We start from the raw sequence: 20,707 nt of genomic DNA, 5'->3' as shown, positions 1-20,707 counted from the left end.
TTCTTTTTGACCTACTTTAGGTCTGTACTACTGATATAATTAAGTAATAAATATAAGATTTCTACTAAGGAATCAAAAGAAACTTAAAAATGTGATTATTCTTTTGATTTCTTTACTATTTAATAAATCGTAAGAGATTTCTGATAATACGTTAATTCATTAATTGTTATACTACGTGTTTTGGTTAGGATATAACCGTCTGAACTCTTTCAGGTTCCAAGGGCATACATACCATTTGTATCCATACCTATAGTAAATCGCTATCACACCATCTTGCCATCGTTATAGCGACACGAAATAGCAGCAATATGAACTCCTCTCCAAAGCTCAAAGCACTCCGCACTCAGTACTCACTCAGTAAATGTTTAGCCGTGATACGTGACGCCCGTACGTGCGTCTGCGTGAATAGCGTCCGCACGTGTATCGTGATATAGGCTTTATTTGATCGAACCTTTTGTAAACAGTTACTTAAACGTTACTTAAAACGGATAAAGGTAGTTAAGTGATGCTTTATTTATTACTAACTTCGTATTATTATTTACTAAATCCATACACTGTATCATTTTCCAAAAACGGTGAAATACATATTTCTTTATTTTAAAATAGCTGTCGCTCGCGTTGGTCCACATTTATTGCGGTATTTTTTACAAATCCCGTGGGATCTGTATGATATTTTGGAACAAAAAGTAGCACCCCCTTCCTTTTAACTAACTCTATGTTAAAAATCAACTTGATTTGTTCACACATAACCCTGTTGGATTTATTATGATATAAAAAGTTAAATTATTAAAATTACTGAAAAGTTACTCCTTATAAATATAACTCTGTACGTTTTCATTAACGACAAACAAGGCAATGCCTAAATAAGTAACGCCTTATCTAAGAAGATTCCTAGGCATACATCAACCATTCATAAATAGTTATATTATAACAGTTGGTGAAATCATTAGGTGATCGATATAGGCAACGTCTTGGTTTCGTGAAAATGGGCATTAGTTACTTTAATAGAACGATATAAAAATAATCAAGTTAACTGTTACCTTGAAAAAGGTGTCGTGAAGTTAGGGGGTGAAGGAAAGACAAACATACAAAATTTTTCATTTACAATATTATGTAGAGATAAGGATAAGGATTTATTATTTTATATTTTTAGGTAATATTTTCTTTACTTACTTTTTAACGTAATTTTAACTTTGTTTAGGTATTTAACAAACTTAGTGATAATAATAAGATACGGATTGTTTAGCTTTACCCACTTATGTTTTGGTCGGGATATTTCCGACTAATTTAGAGGTTTTCAGGGCTTTTCTTACTGTATAGTAATTTGAGTGGAGTGGGCAATCTTATTACGATGAGTTTTAAATTATACAATTCTTATAGCTAGCATGTTCTGCTACTCATTTAGATGCTATAGATCTTGTGTTCTATTCCCTGGTCGGGCCAAGAGTTATTAGTTTTTCGATGTTTCTGTCGAAAACTCTCAGTATCGGCCCGCATTGTAGTATATGTATCATGTATGCCGCACGTCATGGAGTAGACCCCATTGAGCATTGCTATCCAATAGCGCGCTGAATGACGACAGTGAACGCGGTATCATGAGATGATGATGATGCCTAACAGGTATATCCACGACCATGAAAATGCTAGCTGTGCCCCGCAATTTCACCCGTGTTAGCTATGTATCTTATCGAGAGGTATCAAGAGTTATACTCGGACTATAAAACGCGAACACACACGTTTTTTTTAAACGGACTGTTTCTTGAATTAATTTCTAGCTAAACTACTCTACTCTACAAGGCTACTAGGAAATGGACTACTCCGCTCTCATATGTCCCAAGATAGAAAATTCTAAAGATTGTTAACTGTAAAATGATGTTGAGAAAGAGCAGTCTGCTGAGTTTCTTGTCAGCTCTTCTCGTTAGAATCTGCCTTCCGAACCGGTGATACAGTTACTACAAACAGATTGAATTAACGTTTCAAAATTGCTTATCAAATAGGCTTACTTGATATAAATAAATTTTGTAATAAATACATTTTGAATTGTGAGGTTTTAGGTAATTTGAAATCCTGTGAAAACCATTGAATTTTCCGGAATCAAATAAATCGTACGCCCGTACCAGTGCCCCGTAGTGGTTTATCATAGATGTACTACCTATTTGGTTTAAGAGTATTTTTACGGGTAATTTAACTCGTGCGAAAATGTTTTTCTTGACATTGAATTGTTACGGGATAATTATCTCAAGGTGACTGCACCAAGTTAAGATAAATTATTTATTTAACATTAAACTTTTAGTACAAAAAAAGATTAATTAGTGGTAGGTATTCGCGATGTTAGATAGGCAACATAGCAAGTTTAGTTAATTAATACTAATATTAAGTTAATGGGTGAACTGTTTAGATGATGAAAATGCGGTGGAAATCTAAATAATGATAAGAATAAACTGGTATTAGATACGTATCTTGTGGTTGAAATTCTCACCAAATGTGTCTGTATTTTTTCAAAGTAACAAAAAACACGTAAAAGTTTTCAATCATTCAATTCATTTTATATATGATAAAAAAAACGAAGGGTATTTTTCTAGGGTAAATTCTTGAATGAAATAAATTCATTTTGTTTTATATTCGTGAGCTTTTTGTCAACCCAAATGAAGAGACGAAAATTTTGCACGAATATATAATAATAATGTTTTTTAACTTGGTGTAGAATACATTATAATTTATTAGGTATACATAGAAGCGGTGATAGCGCATTCGGAGTAGGAGCTCGACTTCACTTTCGGGGAGCCGAGTTCGAATCCCACCACGGTCCACCAATAGTTTAAAAAATATAACTAAATATACTATAACACTTTGGATCAAATCTTTGTGGTGATTATATGAAACGCGGTTTAAGATACATAGTTATTTATTTTTAATACCTAAATCTTAAACTTACCTCATGGAAGTGTTACGTAAATACCTTCTTATCCATTTCATTTAATTTTATTGTTACTTTTTGTGGCATTAGAGAAGCAGTTGATATTGTTGATAACATTCTATGATTCTAATATTTATTGTATCAAAACGTTCACGAAAATTTGATTCTGCCATAGTGATAAAGAGAACGTATCTAGGTATAATAATTTTAAACTATTCTTTGAAAGCTCTAAATCTCTGTCTCTTATGAGATAGGAGGCCTGTGCCCCTAGGTGGGATATAAATTTAGTTTAGTTTTTAATTATTCTGTATATAATAGTGTAGATGGGTCATAGTTACCAAATATATATATATATATATATATATATATATATAATTATTATTATTCGATATAAATAGCTATATCATAATTAACATAAGTTCAATCAAATATTGCATAAATATAAATATTAATGCAGGCAGGCTTACCCTAAACTAAGTAGAAAAAAATGGCAGGATGGTAATAATTTGAGGACAGGATGAGAAAACTCCTTTTAGATTTTAGGCTGCTAAACCAAACCTAGTTATTACTAAGATTTCGTTAGCGTTCGCATTTCATTACATTTAATTAATTACTAGCGGCTACGTCTGCGTAGAACTTCTGCTTTTGTTACACATAGAAAATTTCTTCCGCTAACCCACACAATATACCCCGACCCCCCGCGTCGTCTCAATCTCCTACTTAACTCAAGAATTGGGCTATCTAAGCATAAAATATTTTCAAATCAGAGTTTATCGCGTTCTAATAAATAAACTATCACCCCCAATTAAAACCCTAATTGAGGGTTAATTTTAGAAATCCTGAAACAGTATTAGGTACTATTTTAACTGTCAACCTAACCTTAATCAAAAATTCATAGATTTAATTTGAATAACGACGGACTTTCATATAACTTTCACCCCCAAAATTTAATCCCTTTAGGATGAAAGTTGAAATAGTAATTAATTATGATAGAATCATCATCACTTCAACTGATTGAAGTCCACTGCTGGACATAGGTCTTTTGTAGGGAGTTCCAAAATCCACGCAGTACCGTGGATTGTTTCCAGCGGCTCCCAGCGACTCGTTTGATGTAGTCGGCTCATATCGTTGGGGGCGGACAAACGCCGCGTTTACCTGTGCGGGGTCGCCATTCCAGCACCTTAGAACCCGGTTCTCCGAGATATGCGGCCCGCCCATTTAGCTTTGCAAATCGCTGAACTTTGTCGGTAATAGGTACTGATCCTTCTACGGATCTCCTAATTTCTGATTTGATCACGTAAAGCTACTCCGACCATAGCTCTCTCCATCGCCCGCTGAGCGACTCTGAGCCTTCTGTGAGACCCATATCGTTAGTATAAATTCTACATATTCGGTAATACTATCGTATTCTACACAAAACTCAGTTTCTTTTTCATATCATCTTTGTTGCAACTTCGTATGCAAATAGAAAAGATGTTAATACATGTAAATTAGAATACTGACTTACTTTTGCGATTACTAAACTTGGCTGGAAACGGAATTTATTGTATAACAGTTACATTATACTTTGTAAATAAGCTTTAAATCTGCCATGGAGTCACTGTGATAATTTTAATTCAGTAGGCATTACATTTGTAGTGGTCAGAACTAGCCGATGCGCGCGACTTCGTCTGTGCTTTGTCTGTTACTTTGGGTTTTAAAAAATATTTTGGGAAACCCAAAAAAAAAACAAAAAATCCGAAAGCCCTTCAATAATAGCTTAAGAACTATATTTATCTAAAGGGAAATAAGAAAATATCTACAATAATATCGATAGTATTTGTCCAAATACTGGAGGTATTATAATAAAAAAATAAATAACCAAAATACTCAGTAATAGCTACATAATATTAAATAGTAGGTAACTATGTTTTATTTAACCCAAACATTTTAAAAAGAAAACGAGAAACGACAAAAGTATTGAGATAATTTTACTGAATCGTGTAAAATGGGGAACTGTTAATGAGAGATATGATAAAGAATAATGAAGTTTGTTTTCTCAATGAAGAACTACATAGATTTTTAAAGAACTTAATTTAGCAGCACTCAGAATAATGCACTAATAAGTTTTCCGGCATCGATAAATCTAGTCTATATTTTTGAGTCAGTAGGCCACAGCAACATTGTGTAATGTACTTAATTACCTAGTCTAGTTTCACGTAATTAAAAAATAATTCTTTATACTCTTTGGGCCACTTGATAATTATAATCGTTATAAACAATATAATTTGATATTATTGTGTGGGTGTGTATGTGTGTGTGTCTGTGTGTGACATCACCGTAAATTTCTATAGAAGCTAGCTTTATAGATGGAAAATATATTTCGTCATTCAGCCCAGCTGGCGGCGAATCAAACGGTAACCCATAAACCGTTACACCACATTGTAGCAATTTGCGCGTGCGGGCGATTGCGGCCATGTACTGTTACTAAATAGGCTTTAATAGATGATGGAATAAGAAATAGACATTCGGTATTGTTCTCTTGCACGATTCTTGGCAATCGCAACTAATATTACTATGCGAAAGCGTTTGTTTGTCCTTCGTTCACGCCCTAGCCTTATATGCCAAAGAGCAGCCAGTTAACAGATTTTAAGCATAGAGTCCAATGGACTGAGAATATCATAGGTTATTTTTATTTCCCTTGTAGGAAGACATCCTCATGGACGTTAATACAGTTCAGTTAATACCTCTTAACATGCCCGACTTCGCTGAATACAACACTCTGTGACCTACGGACTGAAACCTCCTACATACCCCGACCGTCCGTCCCGGAACCGCAATACGCATGGCTTCAGAAAGGGGGCTGACTGGTCAGACCTCGTCTGCCTTTTGCCGATCTCATTTAATCTCTCTGTAATCTCATCTGAGACGGTAGCGAGCTAATCTGTAAGGGGCGGTTATATATATATAATAGTATATTAAATAAATAACCCTGCTTGGTTTTTATGCGAAATCTTACCGGAACGCTAAATCTATCTAGGCAGTACGTCTAGTGTGGTCACGGCCACATCACACTAGACAAAATTATCGATCGTATAATTTATATATAAATAAAACTATTTAAAAAAAAACTACGTGCTACTAATATACTAACCAAAAATGCCTTTTACAAAAAATTATATTTTTCTTTCATTAAAAAAATTATCAGAGTAGATCGAGGAGCCGACGGAGTAGCAACGACTTTTGATCATTTGAAAGTGAATCTTGGTTATAAGAAAATAAGGATATAAATATTAATGACAAACGAATGAAGCGAACGATTAAAATTAAATAAAGGATAATTAAAATAAATAGCATAGTGTTTAAAATAAAATAAAAATCTGATTATGGTGACATAAGTGAGCAACATTGAAACAGTGATCCAAATGAGATTATGTGAATTATGTAACTTTTGAAACACATAGTGGTAAGATAAATATATTAAAATGGTGTTTACTAGTCACGCTATAGCAGGCAGTATAGTTTCTTAAAAGCAAAATGTGAATAAAGAAGTTTGTTCTGGAAAACGCGTCTTCAATAATGGCTTCCTGGTTGTGGATAGCAGCACTGCTATGTGGAGGTCATGCTGCAGTGCTTCCGCCACCCTGGGCGGATGTCAGAAGGAACCCCTGCGCGTCGCATCCGCGCGGCTGGCTGATGCTGTACTGGCCTTCGGATGGGAAATGCTATACTATTTACAAGGTTGGTTACTTTAATATTTAAAGTTATATAACACGAAGTAAATTTTCTTTAAAATCCTTGTGATTTGAAACTCGATAACTTTTTTGACAAAAAAGAACTTTGTTATACAAATTAAAAGCAAGAAATAAATAATTTCCACAAATTTTTTAAGTCGGTGCCAAGTAAAACGTAAAAAGTTACTGGGTAAAGATCATATACTTCGTACACCTTATTATACAGAAGCAAGGAGAGTTCCAGTAGTTTTTAAATTTTACAAAACGATGAAGTTATCTGCGAATAATTAAATAGTTCAAACAAACTAAAAAAACACGCTTGGTATAAAAAACTAAACTAATTTCGATTTTTTTTAGTTTTTCTTGATCTATTATTTTTATTAGAGCAAAATTAATCGGTAACCCTGGATGGGTTACCAATTAATTATTTAAAGAGATAAAATATTTTTTTTTATTCAGTGTGCCCGTCTCTCGAAATGCAAGTTCTAATTATTATTTAAAACAGGCAATTAAAAAGTAATAGCTAACGCCCTCTACCATCTAGTAGCTTAATGTTTTCTGTGGAATTTGTTAGGTACGCGAACGGCATAGGTTTTTTACATTTGGGTCTAGATGGCGCTGTAGTAATTAGTAAAAAATCATAGTTTTTATAGTGAAAATTGGAATAATCTTTTCAGATTAGTGTATTGTCATCGGTCCTCGATATGTCTACAAAGTTTGAAAGATATCTCTCCGTTTAAAGTGGGTCAAAATCGCGCCCAAAGAAGTCGGTTACAAACAAACATACAAGTGAAGCTAATATAAAGCGTGTAACAAACAAAAAAGCATTAGGTTGAATAGAGTCACCTCCTACCTTTTTTAAAGTCGAGAGAATGAGAACACATTACACATTTTGTTTTAGTGACCATGGTACTTCCTCGGACGAGCTCTGTCACGAGAAGCTCTACTGTTACTCAAATCTACGTGGACTTTTCTAAAATCAATGTGCAATCAAAGCGCGTTTTACAGTGCCTACTCCTAGCTGCTACTGAGAACTCTTCTTCTTCTTCTTTGACTCACATCCATGGCCATCTATTTCATCTCTTAATATGCCTCTTGTTTTGAGGGGTAAATCCTCATGGATGCCTCACCTATTGTCTGTATGTTATTACGTTCCCACTAGAACTCTTTGGCACATAAGCTGCACCTTAACCTTTCGTTTTATTCGTCCCATACAACCTCCGGTCTTTAACGCCCTCTTCGCCTCTATTTTTCCATCAATTATATTCGTAATAAATTCACCTTGTCTTACTAGGTGACAAATAGTTTTCCCCCTTCTGATTATAGTTAATAGTTTTAATAATATTTCTCTTTTTACCAACTGTGAACTACTTGATATAAAAACACAGTAACTTAGGTATGGGGTGACTGGATCTAGGTCTCCTTGCAGCAATGCTTCGAGATCAACGCGTGGGACTCATTCATAATACAGTGATATAATCAACGATTACGTTCGTAAAAAACAACTGTTGCAACTTCAGCACAACAGACAGACAATGAGTTATGTTTGAGAGACACGCATATAAGTGCAGTGGGTCAGCGAGCGAAGTCACGGATCAGTCGCCAGTCGGTCACGGTCTGCTCACTCAGACCAACCGTACCGACAGATAGTACATAAGTAAGCTTAGTACAAGATTTTCTTGCTCGAGGAGTCGCTTTCAAGGATGGAAACACTAGAAGATCGGAGTAAAATAGCTCTTCCCATTGTCGTGAAGCTCGAATTTGCCTGAATTCTTTAACTCGGGATTTGGCAGAACATTGTTAAAACAAATATCGATGTACAGGATTTGCAATTCTAAAACTAAATAATGGGGTCCATTTTACATTGACGATATTTATAAAGTCTATATCATGCGAAAACGACTCCTCGGATGCGAGAAAGCAACTCTTGTACTAAGGCTTACAATAGGTACCTACTAATGATGGCTCGGATGTTTAATTGGACGTATTAAACCGCGGCTGCTCGGAGACTCTGGAGCTCTGTATATATGCTTTCTGTATCTTTACCTCCGGATCAATAGGCGATGGTTAGGGCTTAGCTTCCTTTTCGGAGGGACCGAGTTAAATCCCGGCACGTGCGCTCGTGTGTGACGGCCGAGTGGCGCAGTGGGCAGCGACCCTGCTTTCTGAGTCCAAGGCCGTGGGTTCGATTCCCACAAGTGGAAAATGTTGGTGTGATGAACATGAATGTTTTTCAGTGTCTGGGTGTTTATCTGTATATTATAAGTATTTATGTGTATTATATTCATAAAAAAATATTCATCAGCTATCTCAGTACCCATAACACAAGCTACGCTTACTTTGGGGCTAGATGGCGATGTGTGTATTGTCGTAGTATATATATTATATATATATATATTATATATATATATATTATATAGTATATATATTACGTGCATCGAACTTTACGGAGTTATGGGCGTTTTTTATTTAAGTAAAGTAAAATGGGATGATAATGATGAATCTTCACTGGTCCGGTAGGCTTCAACCGGGGCTAGTTACCACCCTACCGAAAGAGATATCCCGCCTAGCGATAAGGCATTCCGCCGGTACGATGTCGCATAGGCCTCTGTCTGTTATAACTGCCATTCCTATAAAACTGAGACTGCTCAGTATTAGCGTGTTTGGGTACATGATACAGTTATCATTACTTACCAAGGCAAAACCTACTAAAAAAATATTTACCAAACATAATATGCGCAGTACGCTAACCAAATAAAAAAAATAAAATAGTTTATTTCGGTAACAAACAAAGTGGTATCAATATATCGCTGAAGCCTTCTTTTAAGAGTACTATTGCTACCCCTGTGTCAGAAGACTCCACTCTTCCATTACAATTAAAATAAACTTAACAAAATACATATTGTATGTACTTATGTATTTTATTCATAAAAATATTCATCCGTCATCTTAGTATCTATAACGGAAGCTACGCTCACTTTGGGACTGGATAGCGATATGTGTATGGTGGTAAAAAAAAAGAAAACTGCCAGACATGCAGGTTTACTAAAGATGTTTTCCTTTATCGTTAACGTAAGTGATATTTAATGGCTTGAAAACGCACATAGCATCGAAAAGTAAGTTTTGTGTCGGTGATCAAACTCCGGCCCTCAAAGGTGAGACCGAGGTCTTAACTACCACGCTATAACCGCTTAAACATACTTACAAATAAAAAAACGATAATGTCAAATTTAAGTGGATTAGCAAAGAAACATAACAATTGACCTACCAGCAAACCTACCTTGCAATGTACTCGTATGGAGAGACGGTACGGAAATGTAATTTGATAAGTTAGTTACGCAGTTTTCTAAGTTACGTAGTTTGGCTCATCACTGCGTAGACCTGATGCTTTGATATCTGCCACGTAGATCTAATGCCCTTCAAGATAAGGCTCATTTATTTAGTTATTGTTTATCGTAAGACAATTTGTTGAGCGTGCGGTCATTCTTACAGTTCACGACGCGACATGGCCTAGCATACATATAAAATAGTACTGTCGTTGCTTCTAGCGTATTATGATATCATATTTTAATAGTATTCATATAATGGTGCGAATTATGTTGTACGTAATCCCGCTACAAATGAAATCAATATTTTTGACCTACACGGTCAAAAGACATTTTTCTCCCTGAGAAAAAAAAAATCAACTTCTCCCACAGTTTTATTAGCTCTCCGAGCATTGATGCACAAGATTCTCAAGATTCTTCGGGACTTTCAGATTAAAACCACAGCGCCCAGGTAATTCGTTATAATATAGGAGTAGGTATTATTTGTTCATTATTTCGGAGAAATATCTGATACCTGTTAGGAGATGGCAGAAAGAGTGATGGTTGATGAGACACCCTCGGCGACCTGCTAAGCTTCTGGAGTGAGCCCTGCTGGCTGGATTGACCCAACGGGGAGCTGGTCCAGTGGCACAACTTACAACGGAAAGTTCCGGCCGAACAAGTACGGAGACAAGCCCAGGGGAAAAAGAAGAAGAGACATCATCATTACCGGATTAGCAGCCCACTACACTACACTCACTCTCTCTTTTAACTTAGTCGAAATACCACAAGAGGCTAGAAAAGAAGTAGAACGTTTTGTGACAGAGCTCGTCCAGCATGACAAGCATGAGCCAATTATGTCTTCGCGGAAAGGATAAAAATTTGTCTTCTCCCACAGCTTTATCAACTCTCAGAGAAATAATATACAAATAATATGTTATGTTCAATAATAAACGGTGGTAAACATCTTCTATTCCATGTTCCCGTACTTTAGCAAGTGGACACGCTAGTTGTATCCTATCCTATCCTTAGGTCCATCCTATAGTTAGGGGACATAATTGGTGGGTATAATTTTTGTCTCCTGCCCGCTGTAGCCCAGCTGAGAAGTACTCATCACCATGCTTATTTCTGCCGCTAAACAGCATTGTTGCAATGCTGTGTTCCTTTCTGAATGACTTGGTTCCGGTTTACGTTGTGGTGGTTACGGACACATGAGTCCTCTTTTCTATGTTTTTTCCTTTTACGCCATTGGTTGCCTGGAAGAGATCGCTATGTAGCGATAAGGCCACCAAATTGTACTCTCTTGATATGTATTTATATCTCTGTAACTACTTCTTTCTTTGGTTTACAATAAAAGTGTATTCATTCATTCTTTCATTCATGAGTCTACCCGGGTCGGTAATGGGTTGATGAGATAATGAAGATGATATATTTAAGTGTTATTTTCATTACAAGTACTATTTTTAACAAAGCTATTCCCTGCACGTAAAGCAGTAGCCATATAAATATTTTCATTCACATCGTGCACCGTTTAATGGCAGATTAAATCAGTTGTCAAAATAATGATTCACGTAATTCTCAACTTTATGTGTGTGTATAAGAGGAGACAATTGCTTGACACTTGGTGTGCCTCGTACGTGATTTCCGGTATACGAATGTAGGATTAAGATTACACAAAAATGTATTTAATTACTTCCCTATATGAAGTAAACTATACCTATTATATAATGGACCATCTAACTACATATTTGTCATTTTATTTATTTTTTGGGTTCTGAATTCCGAATCGCATAATGGAATAATGGAATCCTTTTAGGATGATTTTTTTGTCCGTCTATTCGGGTTCATCTTATCGCTGGAAGAATCAAGTTATACGTCAATAATTCGTAGTCGAAAATCAAAGTAGCTTCGTGAAATAAAAATAAAAGTAGTACTGAGTTAAAAGTAGTAGTAGAGCTGTGTTTGGTATGGAGCATCATACTGGAACGTTAAATCGCTTGGCGACGCGTTTCTATCGTTATCTACCCAGGGCCAATGAATGCCACCAGACCAGACCAGAGAAAATTCAGAAATAATAAATTTCTCAAAAATGGAATACACTGGGGATTGACCCCGAGACCTCCCACCTATGATACCATAGCGCTCATAACTGCGCCATCACACCGCGTTAAATTATTTAATAGCTGATGTGATCTCGCGTCCAATCGCACCATTTACAAACAGAGCTACAATCTCAAGAGGATCAAAGAGGATACGAACACTACGCTCTTAAATTACAAACTGCATCGTTGGTAACATAAACATCTCATCTAATGTTGTGTTTATATCCTCTCTGATCTCGTTATTGTTTGAAATAGTGCTTTTATCCTTAGAATGAAACAGAAAATACCGTATTTTTCTGTTCCGGTTTACTAACTAGGCCTTGACAACCATCTCTCCTAATGATAAGTATTATGCAGTCTTAGATGATACCGGACTAACCTGTAAAGGTTATGACAGCTATAAACCATGTAGTAATCGGTTTTTTAATGACAAGGTTGCCTGGAACCAAGCCGCACCGCTTTCAGCTCACACAAGATAGAACAAAGATCGTTAAATTGTAAAATGATGTTGGAAAAGAGCAACTTCTGAGTTTCTTGCCGGCTTCTTCTCGGTTAATATAACCTGCCTTACGAACCGGTGCTAGAGTCACTACAAACAGATATAATTGACGTTTCAAAAGTGCTTATATTAGGCCCATTTGAAATAAATGAATTTTGAATTTTTGAATTTCTATGCTGAATCTTACTGGAAAGCAAAATAGCTTCCTAATAATAGGTATGGTGGTAACTAGCTTAACCCTGCCAGGGATCGCACCTGGGGCTTCCCATTTATAACCCACAGCATTTACCATTGCGCCAGAGACGTGGACAAGAATAATGTCAAAAGTATACTTTTATTTCAGAAAGGCCACCCATGTCCAGAAACCCAAGAGCTGAGTCCAGGGCGCTTAGGCGGGCGGACGGTCGCGGAGTGCAAGTGCCCTCCTGGCACAGCCCAGCTGCCCCACACGAAAACGTGCCATAAGCTTTTCGAGCGGGGACCTTGCCGAGCTGGCGAGTACTTCGCACCGGTCGAAGAGTCCTTTAACATGCGAGGGTAGGTAAGCATCTAGAGACGAAGTTTGATATCACTATCACTCTCACTGGAGTCTTCTAATTAGCTAGATTCTAATTGCCTGGAGGATAGTACCATTGAGCAATTTTTCTCAAATTATATATATATATATATGAATAGGTACTTGTTGTTGCCCGCGGCTTCCACTTTTTCAACTACGATTTGTTAGTAGGCATAGTACTTATTGTTAGCTCTCGATAACTTCTACATTAAATTTCCGATTGGAATGAATTAAAAAGTGTTTGACTGCTATTAAGATACTCTTGATGATACAAATAAATAACACTTGGTACTATTGTCACCCATTTTTGTTTCTACCGGCGATCTAATAAAACTTTTTAACACGAAAGCTGCTATTACGACTTAACTATAATTGTTATATATATATGTATAAATGTATATACATATATATATATATATATATATATGGGTTACATTATTGCAATTTTCTTGAGGATCTCCTTTTTTTAAATAAATTATAGCCAATATTACTTAATATTACTTTTGGCGAAGAAATCCATCCATGGGTCCAGTACTTTCGGAGCCTATTGGGTACAGACAAACAAACAAACAAAATATTTGTATAGATATAGATAGAAACTCTATCCAACACCTGAGAAACATACCTTCTAAATTATTCTAAGTCGTTACAACATTAGATTATATTTATATAAGTCGGTTAAAAAGCTATTTTGCTATTTGGCCTATACCGAAATACATATGAATTTTATTAAATTTTATTTGTAGTTATATTTCATAATAATATGTTTCAATTTTCCAAAGAAGGTATTACAAAATGTCTCTATTTCTATGTGCTAAATATCGAAGTCTTGACTCATAGAATACCACGGTTTTACCATCAAAGCCGAAATACCTAGTAATGGTGTTAGCATGACTAATATTTTAACCTGCTTTGTATTCCAGTGAACGGCAAGGTATGTGCGTGAGGCCGCAGCAATGCGCGGACGAGTCCTTGCTCTACTGGCCGCCTGACGGTCGCTGCTACTACAGGCTGACTCAGGGTCCATGCTATCCTGGCACCATATTGGATTTGGGGGGTGACGGACTCGCTTATTGCACGGTTAGTGAATTTGCTATTGCTTGTTGATATTGTAAATTGGATTGTGTATTTTGTGGCTGTAATTTTTATTACTAAGTCTCCGCTACACATCCGTATGTCTGTCGGTCCGTCGGTCAGCAGGCTGTACTTTATAAGTTGGTCAGTTGAAATTCTCACAGATGAAGTATTTCAGTTGCCGCTAGAAAACAAAAAACAGGATAATGAAAACCAATTCTCGATTGCAATCTTATACTAAAGCTAAAGGTCTTCAGTTTTTCGCCCTTCCATTCGATTTGATATACGGAAACGATGTACGAAGTAACTAACAATTCAAATTCTTTCACTAGAAAGTCAGATACCAACTTTATGATACCTCAGACGCAGGGCAGCAGGGAGTGATTGAATTAATTTGTATTGTGGATGTAGGATTTGTTATTAATTAGGTAAGGTTAATAATTTTATTAATGAACTAACAAAAAATATACTTTTCTACGGAAATAATAATAACAAACTAAAATTTATTGTTAATATTATTACCAAAAAATATAAGCCGTCTAACTGTTCACTTATGGGCATGGTACCCAAAATGCTGGCGCTATTGCCCCTTTGTATAGCTAGACTTAGCCGTTGGGCTAAATAAGCGCCAGCTCTTGGGTCACTAGACGTAAGGACCAATTTTGGGAAGCTCATGAAAATAATTTATAAGTTGCGTAAATAAAACAATTTGTATACCACCAGCTCTCTCACGTTCCAGTGCTTACCAGATAGTCCTCACTATTGGGAAGTAGACGGCAGCTGCTACGCTCACTACTCTCGAGGACCGTGTGAACGCGGACAGTTGTTCTTGCCCGGGGCCCGCTGCGGCTGTGAACCCCAACTGCCACAGTACCATAACGACACTTCTGGGTGCTATGAACTTGGTAATGTATAATTATTTACCATCTTCAATCATGCACATATAATTTCTCCCCCGGATTAGGACAAGACTTTATTTTCTCCCACAGCTTTATCAACTCTCCGAGTAATGGCGTACAAGGGGGAATAGTATCCAAGTTATAAACCTGTTGCTATACTTTCGCAGGTAGTCACGTAAATTTTATCCCTTGTTAGGGGATAAAATTTATCCCTTGTAAGAGGGTAAAATTTATCAGAAATTGTACCCGGATTCAGCTTTTTTGGGTTGGACACCCAGCGTCAAGACAAACAGTCTCAACAAATTTGACGTTTCAAACGTGCCTAAAAGCAAGACCTACTTGAAGTAAAGGGTTTTTGCATTTATATTTGTAAAACGTGAAATAAATAATTTTTTAATAGTAAACTTTGCGAGCTTAGAACTTGGTTCTCAATGATATTGATACACACGTTATATTACCCACTATTTGTGACACATTAGGTACCGCATAAGACTCCCTTTAAATACAGAATCAATTTACTCGAGAAAACTTTTTGAACCAAATTTTTAACGTTCCAGATTCACTTGGCCCCTGCGCCAAAGGTCACGTATTCGGGATAACCGAAGTGTCAGGCAACGGGTCACGCGCTGAGTGCAAATGCAAGAACTTCCACGCACGCGCACCAGACGGGGCTTGCTACAGGCTCTATACGAGAGGGCCTTGTGGGCAGGATGAAATGATTTCAAGAGGTGGACGATGTGTCAAGGTAAGAACTTGAAAAGATTAATCTACATACTCATAATATTGACCTCCTCTGTGCAGCGCCTTTAACTTTCATTGTTGGAGAGATTTAGTGATTGTCCTCCTTCTTCCCTCTAGGAACTTTAGGATCGTTTAAGAACTTCACTATTTCAGTTTTACGCCACTGCTCTTTCTCTTTGGTCTGCTCACGGAGCACTGACCTCTATTATCACCTCGAAGGACTATAATATTATCCTCAGATGAACTAACTATAGAATATCTGTGAAATTACCACTAAACTGGCTATCATATAAATGACAGATTAAATCTTGTACTTACCTAAGATGATATAAATCTCTAAATTAAACTGAAATGATGAAGTCCAAGAATTGTTCGACCCTTTTCTTTAGAAATCACTGTGAAAAGGAGAACACTATTTTGGACCTGTCAATTCAGTAAATCTTTGTACAATAGAATTTTATTCATTGTTCTTAGTCTTATACCCATTTGGCATACGATTAAGTCTGGGACAATTATTGCAGATTGTTTAGTAAAGCTAATTTTAGTTCCTTGAAACCTTGTATTCCAGTTTCTTAACTAACAACGCCAAAAAAGCGTCAATCAATTGGAGGTAAGAAGCAAATGTGACAACACCCTGTCCAATGATAACAAAAGAGATAAGTGTTATCTACACTGTCCTCTATTATACTAAAGTATAATACTAGTAACCACTTATTATTCTCGAGTATAATTAGTGGTTACCTATAAGATAAATGAGATGTCACCTATCAGTTCTTCTTCTAGGACCGCCAGGCCGGCCCTCAAAGACATTACATGAATTTTAAAATAAAACCTCTGAAGACTTTTGTACAGTATTCCATTTACGAAATCTACATGATATCCTCATTTCCACAAGCACTTAATACCAGTATTTTCATTTCCAGGTACCTTGCGGAAGGGGTCGCTTGTACGTTCCAGAGAGGCGACGATGCTATCGACCTGGTGCAGCTGAACCTTGCCGAGTTGGGGAGCATCTGGCTTTTGACTTCGATGCGAGACCAGCGTTGGATGGACTTAGCCATAACGGAGTTTGTGTTTGTGAGAACCAACACTGTGCTAGGAAAGAGGTAATTGTCTCCAGCTAAGCAAAAAAATTGTAAGAAACTTTAATTTTATGTTTGTAAGATGTCTTTTGAAGGTCCTGAAGGTTGCCTGGGTATGGCAAGCCTTTTCTTAAGGTCGTCCGATCTAGGTGAGTACTGGGTTTCGACCGCAGCATCAAGCTAAGGTTCAGCCCTTATAATCGAGGTCAAGTATTTCTTCTTCCAGATTTTTTTTATGTTAATTTAAAACATTTAGTAAATTTTATTGCTCTATATTTAAGAGTTTCGGGCTGTTTGAACAATTGTTTATTTATTGATTTTATTAATTCCTCAGCTTAATATTATTTTATTATATTTTCATAACGCTAATGACCTTGAATTAATGAATTAATGTTATTGTATCCTCAGTGGCGTGCATAGGGTTTTCGGTCAGGGTATGCATAAAAAAAAATAGGTACTGAACATGCTATTTTGAAGTTACTGTAAAATTTTATTTGTGAGTAGGTACCTAACCTAACATTGTTTGTGATACCCATGTAGATCTTCTCATCATCTCCTATTTCCAGTAGGTATAGTAAGCTCTGAGACGACCGACTAGCGAGTTTTTAAAATTGTCTGCCATTGCGGCAATTACATTAAATAATGTTTTTTAGTGTAAACAATAAACAAACATAGGTATTATTATAAATAAGTAATGAAACAAAACATTGATCACTGCTATTCGCCTGTTTCTGTAAGTCAGTCAGAGCTCTTTTTACGTGCCGCTCCTTGTAGGTGCATTCCTTCCTTTACGAATAATCTCAATTAAACGTTAGTTAAGAATTAGCTCTAAACTTACCTACATTTTCCAAGCACACTGAACCATCAGATCACACGCCGAATATAAGAACTTTCTTACACTAAGAATATTCCTCACAATAATTTACAAACAGTACACTGTCATGTTAACAATAATAATTGTAACTATTTACAAACAACCGTACAGCAAACGAAAAAAACAGTAATTACCTAATTCTAATTCGGTGAATATAAGTTGTTATGACAGAAGGTAAAAGGTAAACAATAATGGCGCTGAGCGATCGCCAGCGATAATGAGAATATCATAGTCAAAATATGTCCGTAATATTTTCTTAGTACACAAATGCTATTAAAAGTTGTCATTTGAAGAATATTACTTCATCAGTTACCAATGGCACCTGGTATACGTTAATAATTTATTTAACATAATTCGGCAACTTTTAATTTGGTTATTTTAATATACTTTTTGAACAAATTAGGTACTTATAAATTTCTAAAGATCTTGAATGTAATAAAATTCATTGATAAATTTTTTAACTACAAAAAAGAATTATTGCCGTTTAAAACAATAACAAACAAAGCAAATTACTTGTGCTTATAAAAAAACAAAGCATACATTTGGATTTCAAATTTCCGTAAGCAGTGCTTTTAAGATTTGCACACAAGCGAAACCCCTATACTGGAAACCTGGAAAACTCGCACACATAGAAAGAGCCAAATATTGTGTAAGCACGCACGCGATTATATCACTACACACCAGATCTTCCTTGTGTGCTGGTGCACACAAGTAACGACAGATGCATTCAATCGCCGTGCTTCTATGGAGACCGCGGCGGCGCGGCGCATTAATTCGAGCGACGAATAAACGATTTGCCCGGCAATGGATACTTAATCGTGAAAACCCCAGCTAATTTTATGAGATTTAAATTATATTTAAAGCGTTACTTTTTATTTAGGGATACTGTTTACAACTCAAAATTAAAATATAGTCGAAATATTATGCAGTTTGTCTATTTTAGTTCTAAACCATGACACGGGACTTGTCCATTGATTTACATAGAAGTTCGGCCGGTTTTAACTAGATGGCGCTTTTATAGTTTTCTATAAATTGTTTAATTTTTTTTCAATTTTTCAATTTTAAGTCGTCCTTATGGTCTGAGAGGCCCTGAGGTCAGGGTATGTACTGCTTATTTGCATCTATGAGATGCACGCCACTGTGTATCCTTATATATTATCTACGTACTTAAATATGAAGATCTGTTCTTTTTAGGTGAGAAATAATAAGCAGTTTCCTGTTTAGTTTATCAGAAATCTTTAAATCACTTTCAGATGTCATCATGTACGTCTCGAAAAGGAACAGCCATATTCAGCGGAGCCTGCCATATCCTCTACACACAGGGCCCGTGTTCCAGTGGCTCCTGGCTTACTAGAGATAGTAATGGACAGATAAAATGCCAGTGTAGACCTGGCTTTAATTGTACTAAACAAATCACGAATAGTTGACGGTAATTTACCTTCCATTATATTAAGATTAAAGCTAGAGAAAAATTGGTCTCAAGGTGGGAGAATTGGTGTGTAACCTTGTCCCGTGTTTCCAATGTTAGTTGACATCAGACATAGCTGTAATTTTTCAATAGACTATTTGTCTATGACGTGCTACGTGTAAGTTCTAAGGAATAACTGGTCACACGAGTAGCATAATCTACGAACATCCCCTCCACCCTCCCATGTCGATCTGGACATTATTTGTTACGGGTACTAATCAGCACTAGTGAGTGGGTTATAAGATGACTACATAAATACTTATACAAAATGTTACACCCTGACTCTGAAAAACATTCATGTTCATATCACAAATATTTTCCAGTTGTGGTAATCGAACCCACAGCTTTGGACTCAGAAAGCAGGGTCGCTTGACGCTGCACCAATTTGCGTGTGATTGCGTTTCATACGATAAGTGTGTTTCTATTGCATATTTTTACATGTAAAAACCAGAATGCTTTGGATACATAGTATACGTGGGATTAGTTTGTCTCTAGAATAATAATATAATGTGTCCTCAAAGCCCCATGAAAGGTCCATGTATTTAAAAAAGCAAATTTGCCCTGAAGATTTTTATGTAAATGTGTGTCATCTACATAGATGCCTAGCTTTTGCCCGCGGCTTCGTTCAAGTTAAGTTCAATTTTTGATTTGGTAAATTTTAACTACAAAGGTTTAAAAAAATGTCTCGCTGCAATTAGAAAAATATGAACGTAAATTACTTAGAAAATCAGAAAATTCCATTCCCCATTTGATGGAGATGGCATTTTTAAAATTTGTGAAACACCTATTTCTTTATTTTTAATCGAAAACCTAAAATCAAAGTTTCATCAATGTAACTTAAAAATTAATTTTATATAAACTTTCATCCCCCATTTAAACCTCTTAGGGTTGGAATTTTCAAAAATCTTTTCTTAGCGGATGCCTACTTTGTAATAACTATGTGTGTGCAAAATATCAGCCCGATCCGTCAAGTGGTTAGAGCTGTGCGTTGATAGATCATTCAGTCAGTCAGCCACCTTTGCCTTTTATATATATAGATGCATCTACATCTGTCTAAAGAGCACTAATGATGAAGTTTCTATGGTTCTCGTTAGTCTAATCTAGTTACGAGTAGTATTGGGCAAAGTTTAGAAGATTGTCGAATGTTTAAAAAACTCTATCAAAGGTGTTTAAAAGCGCAACTGTGCACGAACGTTGTTTATGTAAAAAATTTGCTAGACGACGCGATGCGTTTAAACTTGTTTAAAGAGCACAAACATTGAATTGTCGATGGTGCTATAACTCTGATCCAGAACAAAGTCAATTAATTTATGAGGCATTAGACGATTATCGAAAGTTATAGTGATAGTAGGGCCGAGTTCGAATCTCGGCACGCACCTCTAACTTTTCTAAGTTACGCGTGTTTTTACAAGCAATTAAAATAGCACTTGCTTAAACGGTGAAGGAAAACATCGTGAGGAAACCTACAGAGTTCTAC

The 20,707-nt window shown here is 36.2% G+C and overlaps 1 protein-coding gene across 3 annotated transcripts; it reads left to right on the top strand.

The window, feature by feature from the left end:
- Window positions 1-371: 371 nt before the first annotated feature.
- LOC120623794 lies at window positions 372-19,858 on the top strand. 3 transcript variants are annotated; one of them, XM_039890036.1, is made up of 8 exons: window positions 372-494; window positions 6,105-6,637; window positions 12,880-13,073; window positions 14,016-14,172; window positions 14,906-15,071; window positions 15,623-15,810; window positions 16,730-16,912; window positions 19,016-19,858. In XM_039890036.1, the coding sequence occupies exons 2-8, from the start codon at window positions 6,476-6,478 to the stop codon at window positions 19,187-19,189; spliced, it is 1,224 nt and encodes a 407-aa protein (XP_039745970.1). In that variant the 5' UTR covers window positions 372-494; window positions 6,105-6,475; the 3' UTR covers window positions 19,190-19,858. The 3 variants fall into 3 exon arrangements, with proteins under 3 accessions (XP_039745970.1, XP_039745972.1, XP_039745971.1); XM_039890038.1 differs by having other exon boundaries at window positions 384-494; window positions 6,501-6,637; XM_039890037.1 differs by having other exon boundaries at window positions 384-494; window positions 6,110-6,637.
- The last annotated feature ends 849 nt before the right edge of the window (window positions 19,859-20,707 follow it).

This window comes from Pararge aegeria, chromosome 5, assembly GCF_905163445.1.
Source record: "Pararge aegeria chromosome 5, ilParAegt1.1, whole genome shotgun sequence".
NCBI classification, from domain to species: Eukaryota; Metazoa; Arthropoda; class Insecta; order Lepidoptera; family Nymphalidae; genus Pararge; species Pararge aegeria.
This window is presented reverse-complemented; position numbering and strand designations above follow the sequence as displayed.

What these genes read in the sequence shown, in the direction of transcription:
- LOC120623794 (XM_039890036.1), top strand. Translation starts at nt 6,476, where the DNA reads ATGGCTTCCTGGTTGTGGATAGCAGCACTGCTATGTGGAGGTCATGCT. An exon ending in GAGGTGGACGATGTGTCAAG is followed by an intron (nt 15,811 to 16,729) that starts GTAAGAACTTGA and finishes TTTCATTTCCAG; the next exon opens with GTACCTTGCGGAAGGGGTCG. An exon ending in AACACTGTGCTAGGAAAGAG is followed by an intron (nt 16,913 to 19,015) that starts GTAATTGTCTCC and finishes AATCACTTTCAG; the next exon opens with ATGTCATCATGTACGTCTCG.